Source organism: Desmodus rotundus, chromosome 6 (assembly GCF_022682495.2).
Source record: "Desmodus rotundus isolate HL8 chromosome 6, HLdesRot8A.1, whole genome shotgun sequence".
Classification (NCBI taxonomy): domain Eukaryota; kingdom Metazoa; phylum Chordata; class Mammalia; order Chiroptera; family Phyllostomidae; genus Desmodus; species Desmodus rotundus.
In genome coordinates this window covers 89,321,656-89,343,154 of record NC_071392.1, presented here as the reverse complement: position 1 = coordinate 89,343,154, position 21,499 = coordinate 89,321,656, and the positions used below count along the sequence as shown (strand labels likewise).

General features: G+C 47.5%; 1 protein-coding gene, 3 non-coding genes and 1 pseudogene across 4 annotated transcripts; 2 read left to right on the top strand and 3 right to left on the bottom strand.

Annotated features, from left to right (window-relative positions):
• Window positions 1-283: 283 nt before the first annotated feature.
• Window positions 284-355, top strand: TRNAC-GCA (transfer RNA cysteine (anticodon GCA)). The gene has a single exon. It is a non-coding gene; the product is annotated as a tRNA-Cys (tRNA).
• Window positions 356-1,760: 1,405 nt separating this feature from the next.
• On the bottom strand, window positions 1,761-2,559 carry LOC123480186 (large ribosomal subunit protein eL36-like). The gene is made up of 2 exons (XM_071221843.1): window positions 2,534-2,559; window positions 1,761-2,076 (listed from the first exon to the last, which is right to left on the bottom strand). Exons 1-2 carry the CDS (start codon window positions 2,557-2,559, stop codon window positions 1,761-1,763), a joined length of 342 nt encoding a protein of 113 aa, XP_071077944.1.
• A 4,166-nt stretch (window positions 2,560-6,725) lies between these two features.
• Window positions 6,726-6,797, bottom strand: TRNAC-GCA (transfer RNA cysteine (anticodon GCA)). Its single transcript has one exon. It is a non-coding gene; the product is annotated as a tRNA-Cys (tRNA).
• A 1,865-nt stretch (window positions 6,798-8,662) lies between these two features.
• On the bottom strand, window positions 8,663-8,734 carry TRNAC-GCA (transfer RNA cysteine (anticodon GCA)). The gene has a single exon. It is a non-coding gene; the product is annotated as a tRNA-Cys (tRNA).
• Window positions 8,735-14,204: 5,470 nt separating this feature from the next.
• LOC123480189 (zinc finger protein 425-like) lies at window positions 14,205-20,837 on the top strand (annotated as a pseudogene).
• Window positions 20,838-21,499: the final 662 nt, after the last annotated feature.

The following is a 21,499-nucleotide window of genomic DNA, read 5'->3' as shown; positions in this document are numbered from 1 at the left end:
ACCGCCACAGTCCTCAGGAGTATGTGCTGGCTTAGGTAGAAACACTGGGATAGACTCAAATGGCCTTCCCAGGTGTAAAGCCTGGGGCCATTCCCACAACCTGAGGAAGAGGAGGGCTGGAGGGGGACCAGTGAGGGCTGGAGAAGGGGAGACGAGAGGGGGCTGGAGTGAGAAGACTGGCCACCTCCAGGACATGCAGAAAAAACACTGACATGTGGACATGTAGCTCTCCTGGGTGCCGTGCCGTGGGTGAAAAGGTGTTAATGAAAGAGTACATGTAAGTGGGGGTATAGCTCAGCAGTAGAGCATTTGACTGCAGATCAAGAGGTCCCTGGTTCAAATCCGGGTGCCCCCTATGTCTTTGACCCTTTAGTCGCTGAAGCTGGTGCTGAAATTTCTGCCTCTTCCTCCCACATCTGACCAGTGAAGCTTTGGACCATCATCCAGGCTTGTGTGGGGACCTCGCTTTCTTTCCCTCAATGTCTCATTTCCTCAACCTCACTGTAACCTCACAAAGAAGGCTGTCTATTTGCTCTTGGTGCTACCACTTGTGAAGTATGGCTATGGCTGTACATCTTCCTGCTTCCCAGAGGCAACCGTGAGGATGTGAGGACCATGGCAGAAGCAAAGGCCCTGTCCTGTCTCGGGATTTCCCAAGGGAGCTGCCACGGACTTGACCCCTGATGCTCCCTTCCCTTGCCTTTCTGTTCTACCACTTTTTCTTTTTCACTCTATGTCAGTATTTCCTTGGCAAAAATGCTTAGAAGTAGATCCTACTTTATATAAGATATTTTTAAGTTCAAATATAGTGAAGGCATAAGGGGTGTAAAAAGTCCGGTAGAGGGATCCCCACCTTCCTTAATGAACAAGGTAATTTGAAACAATCTTTCCTACGAGGACAAATAAAAATGCTGGGAAAATATTGGAAACATCTCATTAAAAGTATCAAAGAGATGACTAGTTAAACAGGAAATACTAAGTGGAGGTTTGGAAAGGATGGGAAACAGGAAGTTAAAGCTCCACTCTAGAAGCTGCTTTGTCTGTGTGTGCGGTTCTCGGTCCTGAAGAGGCAGCGGAAAGGCTGAGTGAACTTCCGGAAGCCTGAACTTCAGGACTGGGAGAAAAGAAGCCAGAATTTGGGGCCACCTGGAGTAGGGACCCTGGTAAAACTATCTCTGGCTTTAAGGTAGCACCCTGTAGGGTGAGGGTGAACTGGAAGAAAACAGCTGCTACAAGAATTTGTGGCTGGTTTTGTGCCATCAGAATGGCCCCCAAAACTCAAGCCTTGAAATTATATTGAAGTATCTGGACCGCTAGAGTCCCACAGATACCTGAAAAAAAGAAAAAGGACAAAAACAAATGAAGGACAATATTATCTCCACCCAGCCTCAAATTAATTCTACAAATAAAATTTTTAAAATTATTTAGTTATTGTTTTAAGAGAGAGAGGGAAACACCAGTTTGTGTTTACACTCACTGATGCATTCACTGGTTGACTCTTGTATGTGCCCCGACCAGGGGTCCAACCTGCAGCCTTGCCTATTGGGACGATGCTCTAACCAGCTGAGATGCCCTGCCAGGGCTACAAATAAAGTTTTGAATCCAATGTACAACACATAGTCAAGGTTAACTGTCAAATAACCATCAACGAAAATCAATAGGAACCGCAGACCACAGAACTAAACACGGGAACTTCTCATATTAGAACTCCAGAAACACTGTAAAGTACCTGGTTTTCTTACACACACAGGGGATGGGGCTCAGTTCTTCTTGGCTGCTGCCTTCTTCATAGCTGCAAGGTCAGCTCCTCCCTCTTCTTCTTGGCACGGATGTGGGTCCCCCACCCTTTTCTTGATGGATTTCAGGGCCCTCCTGTCCTTAGAGATCTTGGGCAGCTCCGCGGTATGCCACTTAAGGGGGGCGAAGCCACACACCTCTCTGACCACGTCCCGCACGAACTCGGTGTACTTGGTGAGGTGCCCGCAGAGGTGGCTGTGCTTCGACTGGCTCACGTTCTTGGTCACCTGGCGGCCATTGTTGAGGCCATGGCCATGGGGAAGCACGGAACCATGGCTGCTGCAAAGAGTTTGCTGTGTTCAGGGAGCCAACAGCCAGGCTTGAGAATTTCAGTAGGAAAAGGGAAAGCTTTAAACGTAGCTAAGAGGGTTTGAAAACAGAGCCACATAGAACATTTTCAGTAACAAAAATTAAAAACTTAATGAATTTATCTGTGTTCTACTCATTTCATAGATTCAGCCAATGAGAACATCAGGATATTGGAACACTGGAAGGAGATACTCATGTTTCCATTATAAAACATGCCGAGGTTAAAGTGTGGCAAACAGAACAGAGAGTGACAGTCACAGAGGGTACAGGGAGAAGGTCTACCGTCCACTTAGATGGAGTCCAGGGAGAAGAAGGGAGGGAGAATGCAGTCGATGCAGCGCCTGAGGAGACGGTGCCTGAAAGATCCGTCCTTCCACTCAAGGAGCCCAGTGAACCTCAAACATAGGAAACAAAATTAAATCCGTACCCGGAGTTGCTGCCGGAAAACAGCATCGTGGGAAGAAGACGCGTCACTTTCACTGCAGCGCCAGTGAGTGACAACTGCGTTCTCCCGAGCAGCAGGGAAAGGCACAGGGCAGTGGCAGTGTGTGTCCCGAAGTCCCGTGACTGCGAACGTAAAGTTCCACACCCAGGCAAAATACCCTGCTTGAGGAAAAGTAACATAAAGACAATTTCAGACAAACCAAAACTGAAAGACTTCCGATGTCAGACGTGCACGAAGGAAATTCAAAGGGAATATTCTAAGCAGCAGGGAAATTATCTGGGAAGGAAGGAAGAAAGGCTCAAAGAAATAGTGAATATCTGAATAAGTATGAGGTAGTCTAAGAGGCTTGTATTACCCTGGAAGAGGGTGAAATTATTGGATAACCACAGACTTGGAGAAATAATTACCCATATGGAGCTTCCAGTGTAACCACTAACATAGAAGAAATAGCATATTTTTCAAACTGGCAGGGAGCAGTAATGGCACTATAAAAATTTCGATCAAGGAAGAAGAAGAGGAAGACAAATGCCTCATGTAAACTGAAAGCACAAAATCAGGTGCCAGGAAAAAAGGTAGTAGATTTCGATACAAATACATCAGCAATTACATTAAAAGTAAATAAATTAAATGTCACAGGGTAAAAGACAAAGATTGTCATACTGGATTAAAGAAACGACTGTACTCTACTTAGGGATACAGGAAGATTTAAAATAAAAGGATGAAAAGATATATGACTTGCAGATCATTAACAGAAAACAGACCAACTAGACTTCAAGACATAAACTATTACTAGAGATTAAAAACATCACTTATTAATATTAAGATAATGAATTTGCCAGGAAGATATAAGAATTCCTAATTTTTATGCTTCTAGCAATATAGTTTTAAAATACGTAAGGCAAAAGCTTGATAGAATAACAAAGAGAAATAAATGAACCTCAACTTAGAGTGGGAAATTCTTATATACTGTTTTCATTCATTAATAGAAAAACATTATGAATAATTAAAATTTTTCTGATAGTTTCTGCCCCTATCTTTATTGAGGTATAATTAACAAAACTGTATATGCTTAAAGTGTACAATGTGAATATATATATATATATATATATATATATATATGATTACCACAATCAAATTAACACACCCATCACCTTACACAGTTACCTTTTTTTGTTTCTTTGGTGAGAATGCTTAAGATCTACGCCCAGAGCAACTTTCAAGTACACAATATAGTTTCATTAACTGTAGTTACTGTGTGTGTATTGCCTCCCTGAAACTTGTTCGTGTTACAGCTCCAAGCTGGTGCCCTCTGACCAACATCCTCCACTTTCCCCACCCCCAAACCCTGGCAACCACCAAACTACTCTCTATTTCTTTAAGTTTGACTTTAAAAACAAATTATTTATTTTTAGAGAGAGGGAAAAGGAGGGAGAAAGAGAGGGAGAGAAGCATCAACGTATGGTTGTCTCTCACACTGCCCCCCCACCACAGGAGATCTGGCCCACAACCCAGGTATGTGCCGTGACTGGGAATCAAACCTACGAACCTTTGGTTCACAGGCCAGTACTCAATCCACTGAGCCACACCAGCCAGGGATGAGTTTGACTTTTTAAAAAACTTCTGCATGTAAGTAATGCCATACACCACTTGCCTTTTTTTTTTTTTTTTTGATGGGTGGATTTCTGCCTCATCTCACTTAGCATAATGCCATCCCGGTTCACTCATTTGTAGATGGACAGGGAATCAGCATTTTGAGGAAAACTTACAGCTCTGAGTGGCATTTGAGAAAAGAAGAAAGGCCCCGGCTGGGCGGCTCAGTTGGCTAGAGCGTCGTCCTGATACACCAAGGCTTTGGGTTGGGCCCCTGGTCAGGGCACATACGAGAATCATAACCAGTATCAGGAATCAGAAAGAAAAATTGTGGATTCTTTTGACTTTAAAATAAAGATTACAGATCATTATGAAAAATAACATACAAAAATTAAATCTATTCAACACACATGTACAAAGAACGTACCGTGTGGCAGGACTATTCTATGTACTTTTGAAATATTATTTTATTTAATGCCCATCACAGCTCCACAAGCTAAGCACTTTTGTTGTGCTCATTTCTACTTTCAGGCCCATTTCACATATGGCAAAACTGAGGCTGAGAGCGTTAAACTACTACCCCAAAGTTGCTCCGGCAGGATCCAGAATTTTAACTCCTGCATTATGTCCTCAGAGTCCGCAGACTTGACCCCGGCGTTCTGCTGAAAATGAGCAAGAACTGAAAAAACCCTACAGCTTCCCCAAGGGGACTCAAGAAAAATAGAAAAGCTGAATAGTCCCCTAAGTTTTAAACAGTTACTTTATTGAGCCATGTATTTGAAACTTTTAACAAAACAATTCAGATAAGATAGTTTGGTGAGTTTTAGTACATAGTTAAAGAAATAATAACTATTTTGCATAAAAACCTTTCTCACAGGAGAAAAGATGAGCACATTCTACAGGCCCTTCTGCGAGGCCTTGCGCCCAAACCCCAGCCTCGACACCAAAACCCAGCAAGTACAGGAAGAAAAATGTAAAGGACAATTTCACTCAAAAATTAAATAAAATACGATCTGACTGAATCCACAAATATACACACATGATATAGAACTTCGTGACCAAGTGGGATTTATATCTGGAATGCAAGGTGTGTTTAATTTCACACAAAGCAATAAAAGTAATTCACCATGTTAATAAAGTAAAAGAGGACGATCATTGTGATTATCTCAATAGATGCCAAAAAGGGGGTTTTGACAAAATTCCATGACAAAAAAGGTTTTGCAAACCTGAAAGAGAAATTTCCTTCATTCGATAAAGGCCATTTACAAAATGTATAGTCCGCAGCATGGACGTAATGTTGACGTGTGGAAATCTTTTCATTTGAACTCAGAATGACACGAGATAGCTACTGTCCACCCTTTTTCTCAGCACTGTGCTGGAGGACCTAGTCGGTGCAGTCAGGTAAGGAAAAGAAATACAAATATACAAGGACTGGATAAAATGAAATAAAACGTTTGAATTTTTAAAGATGATAGGATCCTATCTGCAGGAAACTTAAACACTCAACAAATAAATTGCTAGACTTAATGAGTGCTTAGCAAGACTCCTGGCATAGACCCTACATTCACTTACCTCCTTTAACTTGGCAAAACCACAACCTTTATTTATTTACTTATTTATTTTCAAGTGAAAACATTTATTTAGAAAGTTACAAAGGTAGTAGGAGTCAGCTAGCTGGCGTGTGTTGGTTACAGAAACAACGGAAGGGCCCTTGGAGCTTAGGAGACAAAAAGGCAAAGGTAATGCACCTGGGCGGAGGAAGAAGGGGATGGGAAAGGCAGGGCTGTGCTCCCGAGAGGGGGCGCACCAACACCACGACCTTCAAAATCATATAAAAAAGTTTGCATGAAATCTTGAAATCTAATATCTTCATCTTCCTCCAAAATTACATAAACATCTTAACTCTTCTGACCCCATTCCTTATATGTTATTGTGAACCAGAATTTTAGTTCTATCTTAAAAAAGCACTTTGTAAATTAGACATTGATATTGTGTTATATGACCAGTGATTTTTAGATTTACCTAAGTATCTTACAATTTCCTTGTTCAACTTTCCTTCTTGTAACTCGGACCTCCCACCTGGGATCATTTTTCTTTTCTCAAAAGTGTATATTTAGAATTCCCTTTAGTGAGAGTCTGTTGGTGGTGAACGCTCAGCTTCTGTCTGTCCCTGAAGACAGTTTAGCTGGGAATAGAATTCAGAGCTGACTCTTTTTTCTTCTCAACACATGCAATGCAGCATTGCACCATCTCTGGCTTCCATGGCAACTGTTGGGAAGCCAACCAGCAGTCCAACTCTTGTTCCTTTACAGGTGATCTCAGATTTCTCTCTGGCTACAGTGAAGGCCAAGTCCTCAGGCTCAGCCGGGCAGATCACATTCACATTGGAGAGCAGGGGACCAGGCGAGGGGACAGTGGGAAGATCAGAGGACTTGGACAAACACATCACCTGAGCAAAGCAGCCCTGCTCTGGGTGGGAAGGGTCCCCCTGCTTCTTCACCCTTTGCAGGAAGGTTCAGAGACCAGATTCAGCAAGAGGAGAGAAAACTGATGCTCTTTTGTGACCTTGAGAGACTAAAATGCTAGGGGGCACCCAGATTTGAACTGGGGACCTCTTGATCTGCAGTCAAATGCTCTACCCCTGAGCTATACCCCCTGCCATACCAGTGAAGCCTGATGAGCATCCTTTCCCTGTGCAGCCACACCCAGAGCTTCTGCCCCAGGTGGCCCTTCTGCGTGGCTTGGCTGAGTTGCCAGACCTGCTTTACTGCTAACTCATCCCCCCACGTTGGAAGAAGTGACAGGTTCCCTCCTCCCACAGCTCCACAGTCTCTCCACCATCAGGCCCTGGAGGGGGCAGTAACCTGGGGAGCAGCCCCTGACAGCTGAAAGGACCTACAGTCCCATCTGTGTAGTGGGTCTGTGCTGAGGACCTGAGAACAGACTCCAAGTCCCCATGGCCGGACCCAGCCTGGAGCCCCTCAAAGACGGGTCACACACGACTGATACAGACCAGAGCTCCCTGCACAAGGCCACACACCAGTATGCAGGCACCCCCTCTCCCGTGCCCCAGATCTCCACACAGCAACACTTTCTCTGCTGCGGGAGATGGGGAAATGTCTGAAAAACGACAGAAGAAATGACAGTCTCTCATGCCAGGACCACCGCTCTGTGCTCTGCTCAGTGATGCTGGGTCAGGGCCTCTACGAACCAGGCTTCTCCTTTGCCAGGAGCTTCCAGGTTGGTCCTGCCCATAGGGCTCCCGAAGGAGAAGGAAGGCGGGAGCAGGAAGGAGCACTCGTTCCTTCCCACCTGCTTCAGGCTCCTTCCTGGGAGTGTCCCCTGGCAGCGACACCCCACCCAGCAGCAGCAGCAACTGCCATGGGCATGGTCGTGCTCACAGGTCTGTCTGTCCTGACTCCTCAGGGACAGTGGCCCCTCCTTTGGGACCTGAGTTCCTGATCCCCGGAGAGGCTTCCCACCGTTGCAAGGTTTAACAAGTTCGTCCCCTTCTGTGTGTCCCCCAGCCCTGGGGTGCTGCCTGCTTCTGCAGAAACTCCCTCCGTGACACTTGTTCTTCCCTTTCTGCCCTTTCAGTCTCAGTCCTGGTGGTTGTGGGTTGCACTGTGCGCCCCCAGAAGATATGTTGAAGTCCTAGCGCCTCGTGTGCAGGAATGTGCCCTCATTTGGAAAGGGTTGTCAAAGATGGAACTTGGCCCTGGCTGGGTAGCTCAGTTAGTTAGAACATCGTCCTGATATGCTAAGGTTGCATGTTCAATCCCTGGTCAGGTCATATGCAAGAATCAACCAATGAATGAATGGCTAGTACAAGAATAAATTGATCTCTCTCTCTTCCTGCCTCTTACTAAAATCAATAATTTAAAAAGCTTGAATTTGTTAACATGAGATTAGTATTGATCTTTCCTCCAATGTGACGGGTGTCATAAGAAGAGAAGAGACCCACAGACCAAGGACAGCCACATGTAGACAGAGGCAGAGCCCAGATGATGCATCTACAAGCCAAGGAACGCTGGGGTCACCGACAAACACCAGAAGCCGGAGGGGGGCCAGGAAGGACCCTCCTCTAGAGCCTTCGGGGGGAGAGCACGGCCCACCTGACACCTCGATTTCAGACTCTGGCACCCAGGACTGTGAGATGCTACACTTCTGTTGTTTATGTCACCCACACTGTGGTACTTTGTCACAGAAGCTAGAGGACATTGATATGCTGGTTAGCAATAATTTATATTACATCCTGTTGAAAGAACTGGCTCAGTTTTGTCTCTGGACTGGACCCTGGATAGTACTGAGGTTGGTCCCATTGGGGTCCCAGGAAACAGACCCTTGATGGAGGCATTAAGGATGCATTTGGTCTTGTCCTTGGCCTTCAAGGCTGTGCCCAGTGCCTGAGTGGGTCCTGAATCAGAAGGGATGGCTGTAAGGGCTCCTCCTGTACGGGGACTAGAGTGCGGTCTCCATAGAACTGGTCAGTTCAGCTCAAGGAGGAAAAGAGTCTCTCAGAGGGGGCACCCGGATTTGAACCGGGGACCTCTTGATCTGCAGTCAAATGCTCTACCCCTGAGCTATACCCCCTCTTATTAACAGTGATGGGTAATTAATATACTTTACACTTCCACTCACACACAGGCTGTTGACTCTGACTCAGCAGAGTTGCTAGTCCTGCTCAACTGTACTTGCAACTCTTAGGCCATAATTATTCTCTTTTTCCAGAAGGGCACCATCTCTTCTGAGCACCAGCTTGAAAGGTCACTGAGGGTTCCATCCGGGGCAGCAAAATTTGTACCTTGCTTGGTGTATCAGGCAGAAGATGAAGCCCAGAGGCAAGTCAATGATCCGCGAGCCAGGACTAGACTGTTCAGCTGCTTATCAGTTGAGGTTACTTTCAAGTTGTCCACAGTGTGGGACCAAGACGAGCCCCTCCACCTCCCTCCCAAGTCCTGCAAGCTTGGGGAGTACCTCTGGGGAGCACGGGCTCCGATCTCTAAGGCGGTGCATTTGAACTTCAGCTCTGATTTTTGCTTTCTGGCCTGTGTGCCCTGTCCTCCCTGCTCACGGCCAATTCCTATCTCTTCCTTAGCCATCCCCTCCAATCCACGATGACATACACTTTCTAAATGGTTTCTTGGGCTTTCTCTCTCATCGCCAAATGCCTGTCTTCCTTGTGCTTTCCCCAAGAGGTTCAGAGGATTGGGAGGTTCTAGGGCATTGATGGCAGAGGGACTCTGTCCTAGATACAAACTAACCAAAAACCTAGCAACTTCAGATGACAAATCTTCATTCTATCTTGTAGTTTCAGAGGTTCGGGAATCTGGGGGTGGCTTTGCTGGGCGGCTCTGGCTCAGGGTCTCTCAGGAGCTTGCAGATGCGCTGTCAGCTGGGGCTGCTCACCTGGGGGTTCGCCTGGGGCTGGGAAACCAGTCTCAGTTGTGAACACACACTCACGTGCTGCTGGAGAGAGGGCTGTGCTCCTCACTGGCTGTGGGCAGGAGGCTGGGTTCCCGGGCACAGGGGCCTCCTCACACTTAATCTCACTTACACACACCCTCACAGATACACCCAGAGTAGTGTCCGACCTACTAGTAGTGAAAATCTGAGCACCCCCTGGCCCAGGCCAGGCAACACATAAACCCAGCCATCCATCACGTGTGGTAAGTGCACATTCGGTTTGGTAAGAATTGGTCACCCTGTTTTCCGGAATGGCTGTGCCATTTTACCTTCTGACTGCTATGTGTGAGTGATCCGTTTTTTTCCGAATCCTCACGAAGTCACAAGAAGAGCAACCTCATCTTTACCTCTCATGCTGTCCCTTGAAACTTTTCTCCAGGTGACTTTAACGATCATTCTTGGGCAACAGAAAGCCCCAGGGTGGCCGTCTCAATTCCGTCATCAGAACATCCGGTCCCAGGCAATAACCAGTACTCCGAAACTGACTTCAGCTTCTGTGCTCCCCGAGAAGTGGGAGAGTTGGGACGTGGTCCTCCGTCTCCCTGTCCCCACCTAGCATCCAACGCTAGCGTTTAGGCGGGGAGAAGGAAGGGAAGGGGGAGAGGAAAGGGCACTAGGAAAGCTCTCACTGGCTGAGTTCTGTAGCAGGACAGGCTTGTTTTCTCTGGACTGGAGGATGTCTGAAATTACGCCTTGGGCGTTTCCTCGGGCAATCTGAGGCCTCTGCTGGGACACCGGACCAGTTCCATGGCCTGGTCCTGCATTCTTTTCCTGGCATTCCGGGATCTGTGTCCCAGAAAGAGGTTGGGGTCCATGACCCTGTCCTCTTGCAGAGAGTTTGACGTTGCTCCCAAATGCCTCTCTCCTGTGTGGCCCAGGAAACCTTTGTGTGCCTTTTGTTCCCACCCACTTGGGCGACACCTGATGATTCCAGAGAGTGGCCTGGCCCCTCTCTGTCCGCAGGGCTGGACACAACTCACTGCAGACCCCAGCCCCAGGACGTGGGACCCAGCCCTCTAGTGGACCCCACAGAGCCCCTTCCCTAGGCTCAATGTCAGGGGAGAATGCCCCAACTCTTCCTCTACTGAGGAGTGGTCCTCACAACACAGTTTGGCCAGAAAAGTGTGTCTGCACAATACTCGCTGATTCCCGGCAACCTGACGCTGTCACACCTAGGGGCAGGTGAGTAATCTGATCACCAGGCGGGACTCGGAGAGGTGCACAGGGCGCTCTGTCTCACTCCTGCCTTTGGTGCCTGTACCTGTTTTATCTTGGACTCTCAGCTGAAGCTACCTGTAACTGCTTTATTTGAGTACATTATAGGAGTGCAAAAGTTTTATTTATCTATTGCACTGTGAATGGACGGACTAGGAATGTTTCCTGTTGTTTTGCAAATGAGGCCACAGGGACATCTTTGTACCCGTCCCCTGATGCACTTCTGCCGCAGTTTCTCCTGGGGATCTTCCCTGAAATGAAATTCCTGGATTGTACGCTCACTTTTAATGTTACTATTACAGTGTCATATAATTGTTGTAATTCTGCTTTACGATTTTTATTGCCAAAATTTTCTCTATACTGAGTGTACCAATTGTACTCCTATTGGGAGCAGATGAAAATACAATTTCCCCTCACCAGCTCTTTTTTTTAAAGATTGTATTTATTTATTTTTAGGGAGTATAGAAGGGTGGGAGAAAGAGAGGGAGGAAAACAGGATGTGTGAGAGAAACATAGACTGGTTGCGTGTTGTGCGCCCTCTACTGGGGACCTGCCCCACAATCCAGGCGTGTGTCCTGCCTCGGAATCAATCCGGAAACCCTTTGGTTTACAGGCCCGCGCTCAATCCACTGAGCCACACCAGTCAGGTTTCTCCCTACCAACTCTTGATCTAGTTACATCTCACCCTATCGTAAGTTTTGGGAGGAGAGTGAAAATGTTTTTCTATCGCTTTAATTAATTTTCATTTCCCTAATACCTAGCAAAGTTGAGATCCTTTCACATATTCATTGATTATAAAATAACCTCTTCTGTTATTTTAATTGTGGTTAAAAACATAACGTAAAATTTACCATTTTAAGTGGACATTCAGGAATGTTAAGTGTATTCACATTGTTGTGAAACTGATCTCAGTAACTTTTTCATCTTGCCTGTATTCTGGTACAAATGCATTCTCCATCATATGTGTTTCTCAAGCCAGAGTCTCTTGTTTAAGGAGTTTTTTGTCTGATGACAATTTAAATTTTGTTATCATCAAATTTATCTCTTATATAAGTTTCGATTTGGGGGGTTGCATTTAAGAAATCCTTTCCTAGGTCGTATTAAACTGAATGTTTGTGTCCCCCTTCAATTCATTTATTGAAACTACATTAAAGTATATACTGATACAGAAAAAGCTTTTGAAAAACGAAACACCCACTCACAATAAAAACTCTCATTAGACTAGGAATGGGAAGGAAGTCCCTCCGCCTGGTGAGAGGTGCGTACAAAAACAGACAGCTGATATCAGCTTGGCCAGAAGTGCCCTCACCCATGAAGGATGAACACCCACCTCCTCGCAGAGACAATTCTCAGGGGTGGTCTGCACACTCTGAGTCCCCAGCAGGGTGGGCCTCCAAATGCCCGGCAGGGGACCTGCTTGTTAACTCCCCTTTATTGTCTTACCCACCTGGCCTGCTTCAGATGGTCATCTCGCACATGACTGGGGGCTTTGGGAGGAACCAAACCCCCGCACTGCCTCTATGTCTCCATCTCAGTGAAGTGTCCCCGTCCCTGTCCCCTCTCCATCCATTTCCAGCTGACTCTGCATTACCACCTCTGTCTCCGTCCCCCTCCAATTCTTTCAATTAGCCTCTGTCTCTGTCTGCCACCCTTGAGCCACCAAGAGTGTGCGAGAATCCGTTTCCAACAGGAGGCCGCTACCCTTGCTGCGGGACTGGGGCTCCGACACAGGTACTCGCAACTCGTGCGGCGTTCGCTCCTCCCGGCTGCAGGGGGCGCTGTGGAGACGGGAGTGGGGGTGGGGGAACAAGGCCTGTCTCGAGTCCCAGCCTGCACCACGCCGGGGCGGGGCCTGTACATCGGGGCGGAGCGAGAGGAGGTCCGATGGGGGACTTTCCGTGTTACCGGATCCGGGATAGTGGCCGGTCAGGACCGCGACAGGCTATAGGAGGCCCGCGTCCGGTAGGAGCGAACGTGGAGGTGGCAGGCCCTGCCTAGTTTCCGGTCCCTCGCGCGACTTGGAGCGTGGTCCTGGTTTAGGGAAGGAGGCGGTGGGAACCGCGGCCGGGGAAGGCGCGGTTTCGGTGCAGGAGCTGTGCACTGCACCTGGGAGGAAGGGACACCGGGAGCAACGCTTAGGACTCCCGCTGTTCCCGCCCTTCATCCCTCTTTGCGCGTCGTGGTTTCTCTGCCAGAAAGGTGGCTTCTGAGAAGTGCATCTTCATCAGCGAATGAGAACATGTGAGAAGGAAGATTGAATGGAGACCGCTTCCTAGGAAAGGACAGAAGATTTGAAACCAGTCTGGGTGGTTGGTTATCCTATTCACATGTACCGCGAATACCTAGTGTTTTAATGGAAAAATTGAACTCTGGCTTTAGAGTTTGAAAGGCATATCTTGAACTTAATACAGGAAACTCTTTCTCTGCAGTCAGCTAAGTACAGTAGAACCTGCCTGGATATGCAAGTTTTCCTTGTATCCCATGAGGCTTCGTATGTAATAGTTTCACTAATGCAGTGCGTTTTCTTCCATTTCTCACTCCTCTCCCCAACGTCCCTTGGCAGGTACAAATTCTGTTCACATTCCTTCAAGCTGTGTCTCTTCAGCTAGACTTCCTTCTATAAATGTAGTTCTTTTGAGATATAAGTTTGAGTCCACAGAAAATGATCAGATTATGCCAGATTCTGGGCTACTATTTGTGATAGGCAAGGAGAAATCAGCATTTTCTGGTTGATTTTACTTTCCCCTGGAGCAGTTCAGTGCTAATTGTGTGTTCTCAGAAGAGTCTTGTAGGTAGAAAGCACATGAAGAAAAAGATAGAGGAATTTCTCTGAAAGTCCCACCTTATAAAAGCAGCACCAGACCATGGCTGGCGTGGCTCAGTGGATTGAGTGCTGGCCCACAAACTGAAAGGTGGCCAGTTCGGTTCCTAGTCAAGCCACATGCCTGGGTTGTGGGCCAGATCCGCCAGTTGGGGGTGAGTGAGTTGTTCCTCTCGCTCCCTCCCTTCTCCTCTCTCTAAAAATAAATCAAATCTTGAAAGAAAGAAATGTGAACGTCCAGTTTTTCTTCATGAACTGTCACATCCTCCAGGTGTAAAATGTTAAGGTACAAAACCTATAGAAGATGACATAGGAAAAAGTCTTCGAGACCTAGGGCTTGGTGAAAAGTTCTTAGAAGTGGCACCAAAAGCACGATCTATAAAAGAAAATAATGATAAATTGGATGTCACCAAAATTAAAAACTTTCGCTCTGGGAAAATCCTGTTAGAGCGAAAATGCCAGGTGCAGAAGGGGGAAATCAGCACATGTGATGAAATCGCCTAGAATTATGCACACACTGCTCCAAAGTCAATTTCACGACTTCAATATTGTCCTATAACGATGTACCATATGACCGTTGGGGTAAGCTGGGTGAAGGGTACAGGGAACCCTTCGGTACTATCTCTGTGACGTCCGTGAATCTACAGCTGGCAACATCAGCACCGTCTTACACGACAATAATTGGTAGCTGGTAAGCGCAGGTCCTCCCATTAGATGGTGCATTTGCTCAAAGACCTGCTGTTCATTAATTCATTCACTTCACTTGGCTCCAAGAGACATCTGTGACCCCTTACTGTGTTGTCAAGGCACCATCCAGAGACAGCTACTTTACCATAGTTCCTTCCTGTCTCTGAAAGACGTGGATGGTGAAAAACAAAGTAGCCTTAAAGTGAGCATGTATTCATGCGTGCTCTGTGATTCCAGGTAACCATGACATTTGATCACATGGCCTTGTATTTTTCAAAGCAAGAGTGGGAGCTCCTGGAGTAGTGGCAGAAGGAAATGTATCAACAAGTGATGAAGACCAATCAATTATGAGACCCTGGATTTCCTGGGTGAGATGGGGCTTCTAAGGAATCACTTCTTGGGAACCGACCTAATAGTAATCGGCTTCCCTCCCTTTATCAGCTATTGGCTAGATGAATGTGATACCATTCCCGGTTACGTTCACAACGTCTGCCTGACTTCCTAAAATGACCTGGGAATATTTCACTTGTCCCTTTTTTATCCAGTGGTATCTCTGCCCCTCAATCATATTCATTCTCTGACGTCTCTGTCTCCCACTCCAACCCTGGGGACTCGGGATCATCTAGGAGGAATTTCTAGTTAGCATAGAGCCCAGGACACCCCAACATTTAGAGGTCAGGCTCCGGAGATCGATGCCAGTAGGTTGGGGGAAACTAGAACCCTGTGCTGATTGGTGTTGTTTCCAGGTATAACCACTAGTGGTCTTGGGCTTGGCAATCCAGTCTGATTGTCCTGGATTTTGGAAACCGGGCGGTAGTATTTGCAAATGATTGTCATTACAGGATGTTCAGGTCCCAGCCCCAAGATTGGGAGTTAGCAGCCCAGGCCCAGGCATGGACGTGTTCCACAAGCACTCGGGGTGCCTCTGCTGCTGTGATGGGGGTCCACAGTTCTCTCTGAGAAACGCCGCGTCCGGGGCTGCGCCACTGTGTCTTCTGACTTCTTCACCCCTCTGCTTTGTAAGAAGCTTTCTTCCCTTCAGGCTTTTGTCATTAGACACATTGCTGTCATAATCGCTGTCATGTGACCATTTCTCAGTGTCTTCACTGATCAAGAATGTTGGCACCTCGGTAGTTAGTGTCCTGGGATGTGAAGAGTTTACTCAGGGAAGTTTAGTGATCTGGGCACCCTCCTTGACTGCTGTGGTTTTGCTTTTTATTCTTCTCGTTGTTCTCGTAATAATCACTTTCGATGACCTTTTCCCTAGATCTGTGAGTCTTTTCAAAACCGTTATCATCCCTAGCTTTTCTCTTTCCTTTAATTTTGTAAAATACTGCAGAGAACATTTAAGCTAAACAGTCTTGGTTAGGTCGTATCATATTGCCATTTATGTAATTTCAAGGGTTTTTTTGTTGTTGTTACTTGTCTCTTTCATTCAACTTTTAAAAAATTAATTTATTTTCCAGTTACTGTTGACATACAGTGTTAGTTTCAGATGTGCAGACGGTTAGATACCTTGTGAAGTGGTTACCCCAGACGTCGAGTAGCCGTCTGACACCATGCCTGGTGGTTACGATATTACGGACTGTGGTCCCCGTGCTGGACTTTACACAAGGGTTCCCTTATTTTAACCTCCCTTTGATCTCGCGTTTCCAGGAATGAAAGTCAACTGTGGGAATTGGTTTTAGTCTAGTACTCAGGACACCCAGACTGAGTCAGTGCGGCCTCTCTCCGCAGGGTGTGTTTTTCCCACACCGGACTTGGTCACCTGGCTGGAACAAGGGAGAATGCTGTTAATCAGAGACCAGGGCTGCTTGGAACAAACAGTGACACTTGGCCCTTCCACTGATGAGCAGTGGGACCCGAAGAACACTGGAGAGTCGCCATGTTTGGGTGAGTGTGGTGGATTCAGGGTCGTCATTCATTTTATTTTCCTGGCCTCGTCTCCTGCATCTTTCTGGATAGTCAGCAGGACATAGTGCATAAGAAATATTGTTTTTTGGATAATGTTACATGTTTTTTTTACTCATGTGTGTAGCATACGCAGGGTGTGACAAAAGTAGAGTTATAGTTGTTCTTGTGGAATAGAATACAATCATGGAAGAATAATACAAGAATAAACGTTCACATACTCATGACTGTAAACCTACATTTGCCACACCCTGTATAAGAATATATTACTTTTTAGCCCTGGCTGGTGTGGCTCAGTAGGTTGAGCACCAGTCTATGAAACAAGAGGTTGCTGGTTCGATTCCCAGTTGGAGCACATGCCTGGGTTGCGGGCCAGGCCCCTAGTTGGGGTTAGAGGCTTGAGAGAGGCAACCAGTTGACATTTCTCTCACACATCAGTGTGTTTCTCTCCCTTTCTTCCTTCCTTCCCCTCTTTCTAAAAAAAAAATAAAATAAAATCTTTAACAAAAAAGAATATATTACTTTTATAAAGAGGGAAGTTGTATTTATTTCATTTTTCAAAAATGACAACCCCAAAAGGAGATGGGAGTTGCCTGGAGAGAGCAAATAGCTTTGTAGAGTCCTGCGGAGAATCCGCCTTCCCCGTCACACCACCGTATCCGTTGGTAGATAGAGAAATGAAATGAAATCCACCTTCCGATTTTGTACAATATATTTTTTTCATTGTACAGATTTTTAGAACTCAGGGGTTTTTTAAAAATTCATTTTGAAGGATTACTTTTTTGAATTCCTGGCATCATAAGGAAAACATTTGAGACATCTTAACACGTGAAACAGTTAAGGGAATATGTCATTTTTTAGAGAATGTCAATGCTTTGCTAAATGGACATCTCCTCAGTCCCTGGGAGGGAAGGACTCTGGGAAGAAGAGGGGATTTGGACCCAGAGAGAGGGTGCAGGCTCCAGCCGGAGGATGGAGAATTCCCAAGGGCTGTATTTCATTGCTTATTCATCAGCTTACTCATTCATCTCACCTGTATTGAGTCCCTACCATGTTGCAGGACTATGTCATGTACAACTTAGGCCAGGCAGGGGGATCTATTGTATACTAAAAACAGTCTTCCCTCTCTAGGAGTTTATTGTCTCAGTGACCTTTGACATGGCAGTTAAGTTAGTCCACTCTAACATAAGACTGCATACAGTTTAATAAAGTAGCAAGTGGCCATGACAGTAAGTGCTCGCGGGGTTTAGAGGCGGAAGCAGAGAGAGAGCAGTGTCCCAGGAGGACTTGCGAAGGAACTAGGGTTTAAATAGCATAGAGTGGGCAGGTGCGGTGGGGCAGAGAGATTCGTGGGTGTGATTCATGAGCTGAGGCTTGGAGGTGGGAGCAAGCCTGCTGTATTTAGAAAATGGAAGACACTGCATATGGCTGAATGTTTTCCTCGGGACATGGTAGGAGCTGGGGGTGGGGGATAAATTGGTGTCCGATTATCAGAGGCATGAATGTCAGGGGAGGGTTTGACTTCATCCTGTAGAAAGGGAGGAGCCTGGAAAGGTTTTCGAGCACCAAAGAACCACTCTGGCTGCTCTTCCTAAATGGAAATGTTTCCTTCGTGCCAGGCCTTGCTCACCCCGCAGTCACTCTGCTCCTCTGCCCGGGGGAAACACGGGGAGAGGAGACAGGTAGGCGTGCTTCTGTCACGGTCCAGGCAGAAGAGGTGCGGGGCTCCCTTAAAAAATGCCGCCCTCAGGTTGGAAACAGCCTGTGTTCCTGTGACAGTGACCACAGAGTGGAGCGTAATCAGAGTTCTCTGGGGGCAGGCCCGCCCTTCCTGACAGGCGGGGATTCCTCCGGGTAAAGATATTTAAAAAGGAGAGAAAAAGCAGTTCTGAGACCCAGCAGCGGAGCTGAGTGCCGGAATTGTCCTTTGCAGATGCCGTGGTGACCATGAGACACTGGCTCAGCTCCCACTTCGCTTCTCATCGAGGCCTTTACTCGGGGAACACTAGGGACCATGCGTATATCAGCCTCCTCCTTATAACTCAGGGGTTCATGGAAACGGGAACTCTTTCCACCGTGTTCGTTGTGAATTCAGGGCGCTGCCACTTAGACATTCAGAACTGCAGTTCCTGTTCGCGTGGCTTCCAGAAAACTTTTCCTGAAGTCTGTGCTAGAGGGGGCAGGAGTGCCACCTGCCGTGTGCCGGCTCTGTTCCTGCTCTTCGAGGAGCCCCGTGCTGTGGCGGATGGTGCGCAGGAACGGGAGCGGCCTCGCTGCTGGCGGGGACCTCAGGCGGCCAGGCCCCTGTGCGGGACAGCATGGGGTCCGCGTGCAGGTATCTCAGACCTGGGCTCCTTCCCTTAGGTGCTTTTGCCAGTTATGTGTCCACTGATAATAAACAGAATGGTATTCATAATAAATCTATAATGTTTCTAAATGAAAACAAATAAAGAATATGACCTGAAGCCTTCCTAGTTTGCCCTTTATTTCACAGATTTAAGGAGCTGTTATAATGGAACGGTTAGATTCTCAGGGAAACTGAAATTCTGCTCCCCCTCTGAGGGCCGTCCACGGCTTCACAAGAGAAATTTGCCTGCCTTTTTTTTTTTTTCATGCTAAGCCATTTCTTAACCTATCATGAGAGGATTTGGGTATTAAAGTTAAACTTACGCATAATTTACCTGTGGCAGGCAGATTTGGAAAGGGATCAGGGAGGTTCCCTTTCCCACTGGCGGTGATGGGAAGATGGTCCTCAGACGCCACCGCCACCGTAGTGCAGACGCATCACTAATGAGGGTGGTTCTTGTTTTTTTCTCTCCAGGTCACCGAGGAACTCTCAGGGCAAAAGAGGAGGGATGCTATTTAAACAGTCCAGACGCAGGCCTCGCGTGCTCCCTCCCCTGGGGAGGAAACTACAGCTGCACCCGGTCAAGCAGCCGCCTCACAGTGTCGCCAAGAAACAGAGACTCTGCGTTCAAACCCTAAGGTCACAGCATCTCTTCAGGAAAAGACGGACCCCGGGCATAAAGCAAGGGGTCCCCCGGGTCACCTGGAAGTTCCACCAGGGCCAAGATCCTGTCCATGCTTTGTCTGCAGGAAGGTCTTCCACATCAAGAGAGACTTGGTAAAGCACTGAAGGAGCCACTCCAAGAGCCAGCCCCATAAATTTCCACAGTACAAGAGCAAGGCCAGGGGCACACCGACCTCCCATGGTGGGCCTGATGAGCCTGGGTGAGCAGCTGCATTTGCAGTGTGGCAAGTGCGAGAACAGCTACCACAGGAAGCGCAGCCTCATCGCCCACCAGGCTGTTCACACGGCGCAGCGGCCCTTCCAGTGCCCCGAGTGTGGCGAGACCTTTCGGGGTGAAGCCACTTGGAAGAAGCGTCAGTGTTGGCACAGAGGGGAAAGGACGTTTTCCTGCCAACGGTGTGGCAGGGGCTTCGCCCAGCACTCCAGGCGCGCTGAGCACAGCAGGGTGCACAGTGGGGAGAAGCTGTTTATGTGTGACGCATCTGACAGGAAGTTCTGCCGAGAGGCTCACTTCACTGAGCACGTCAGAGTTCACAGGGCAAGAAGCCATTGCCCGCAGCGAGTGCAGCAAGGCCTACACTCAGCAGTCTCAGCTCGCCCAGCACGTGAGAATCCGCAGTGGGGAGAAGCCCTTCCAGTGTTCCGAGTGCGGTAAGGGTTTCCATCTCAAAGGAAATTTGAAAAGCCACCTGCTCCAGCACAGTGGCCAAAAACCATTCTCTTGTGCGAAGTGTGGCAAAAGTTTCGCTCAGCAGTACAGGCTCACAGAGCACACTCGAGTTCACAGTGGTGAGAAGCCCTCCCAGTGCCCAGAGTGTGACAAGAGCTACTGCATCAGGGGAAGTTTGAAGGTCTATTTGCACACGCACAGTGGACAGCCCTTCAGGTGTCCCAAATGTGGCAAAGGCTTCGTCCAGAGGAGAATTTTGAAGACCCGTCTGCACCATCGCAGAGGGGAGAGGCCTTTTTCTTGTGACGAGTGTGGAAGGAGCTTCACGTACATGGGAGCACTGAACACCCGTATTGCTGCAGAGCACACGAGGGAAAAGCCCGTCGGCCTCTAGGTCAAGCCACACAGAAAGCAAGCAATGGTGGCTGTTCGGTGGGCCCGCAGATCTGCTGGCTCTGGCTGCGGCAGGATGAAGAATTCACAGAACGCTGGCTTCAGACACACGGGCCAGATGCGTAGTAGGCAGGGTGTGACGCCTCCTTGACAAAAGTTCCAAATAATCCAGGCATGACAGCCATCTCCCCTCTGTAATCGCCATGGGCAAGACCTGCCCATCGTGGAAGGAACGTTTGATTCTGTTCTGCTGTTTCATCCCCTGATGTGTCATCCAAGAGCATGGTCAGACCCTTCATTACATTCTGAACCCGCAGCCTCTGAACAGGTGTTACAGACGGAAATGTTTCCCCAGACACCTCTGCTTTCCATTAGCAGGCTGCCTTATTTGTTGGGAGTTTTCCATTTTCTGGCATTGTAAATTTGCATTTTCTCTCAAATGGTGAGAGGGCATCTGTGTCTTGAGGGAATTTCTCTACATCATTCAGAATAAATGTTATTTACCATCTAATTTGTTAAAATGATGGCCACATAGGTGTTACTTCTTTCTGGATTAATCTAAATCACCTAACAATCCACCATTGTGAGTAACAAGCAGCGGTATATCCCTAACCTCTCTGCATGTCCAACAGAGTATCAGTTCCCCAAGAAATACCTTAACGTTGGGATCTCCGAGTTAAACACTGAAGGAGAAAACATTGTCAGTCCACGACATCTCTCCGTTTTTTGTTCCATGGCCTAATCTGCACAAGGCAGTTCTCCAGCCTGTTTAGCAAACCTTCGTCTGCCTCATGGACTGCCCATCTTTAACATGATTCCTACAGAAACATAAAGGTTTCCTTCCTTAGGGATCTTCAGGGCCCACATAAATGTTCTGTCTTTGTGGCACAACCTGCGGTCCCAGATTACCTGAATCAGTCAGCTGGGATGAAGGGTGCCCCATGAATCAGTGCCTAAACAGCAAGGAGCAGTGCTGCCTCTGGTTGGTGTGTTCCTGTAGGTGCAAGCCTCTTGCCAAGTCCATGGTGCCTTTGTGCAAAGGAAATGACACTTTCCTCTGGCCTGTGCCTGGGCGTATAGGCCAGATGTCAGCACTGGCTGGCCTTTTATCCCTGTACCTCAGGACAACTCGGCCTTTGCCTGGCGTACACATTAAAGTGCAGA

What these genes read in the sequence shown, in the direction of transcription:
- LOC123480186 (XM_071221843.1), bottom strand. Translation starts at nt 2,559, where the DNA reads ATGCTGTTTTCCGGCAGCAACTCCGG. An exon ending in TTTTCCGGCAGCAACTCCGG is followed by an intron (nt 2,077 to 2,533) that starts GTACGGATTTAA and finishes AACTCTTTGCAG; the next exon opens with CAGCCATGGTTCCGTGCTTC.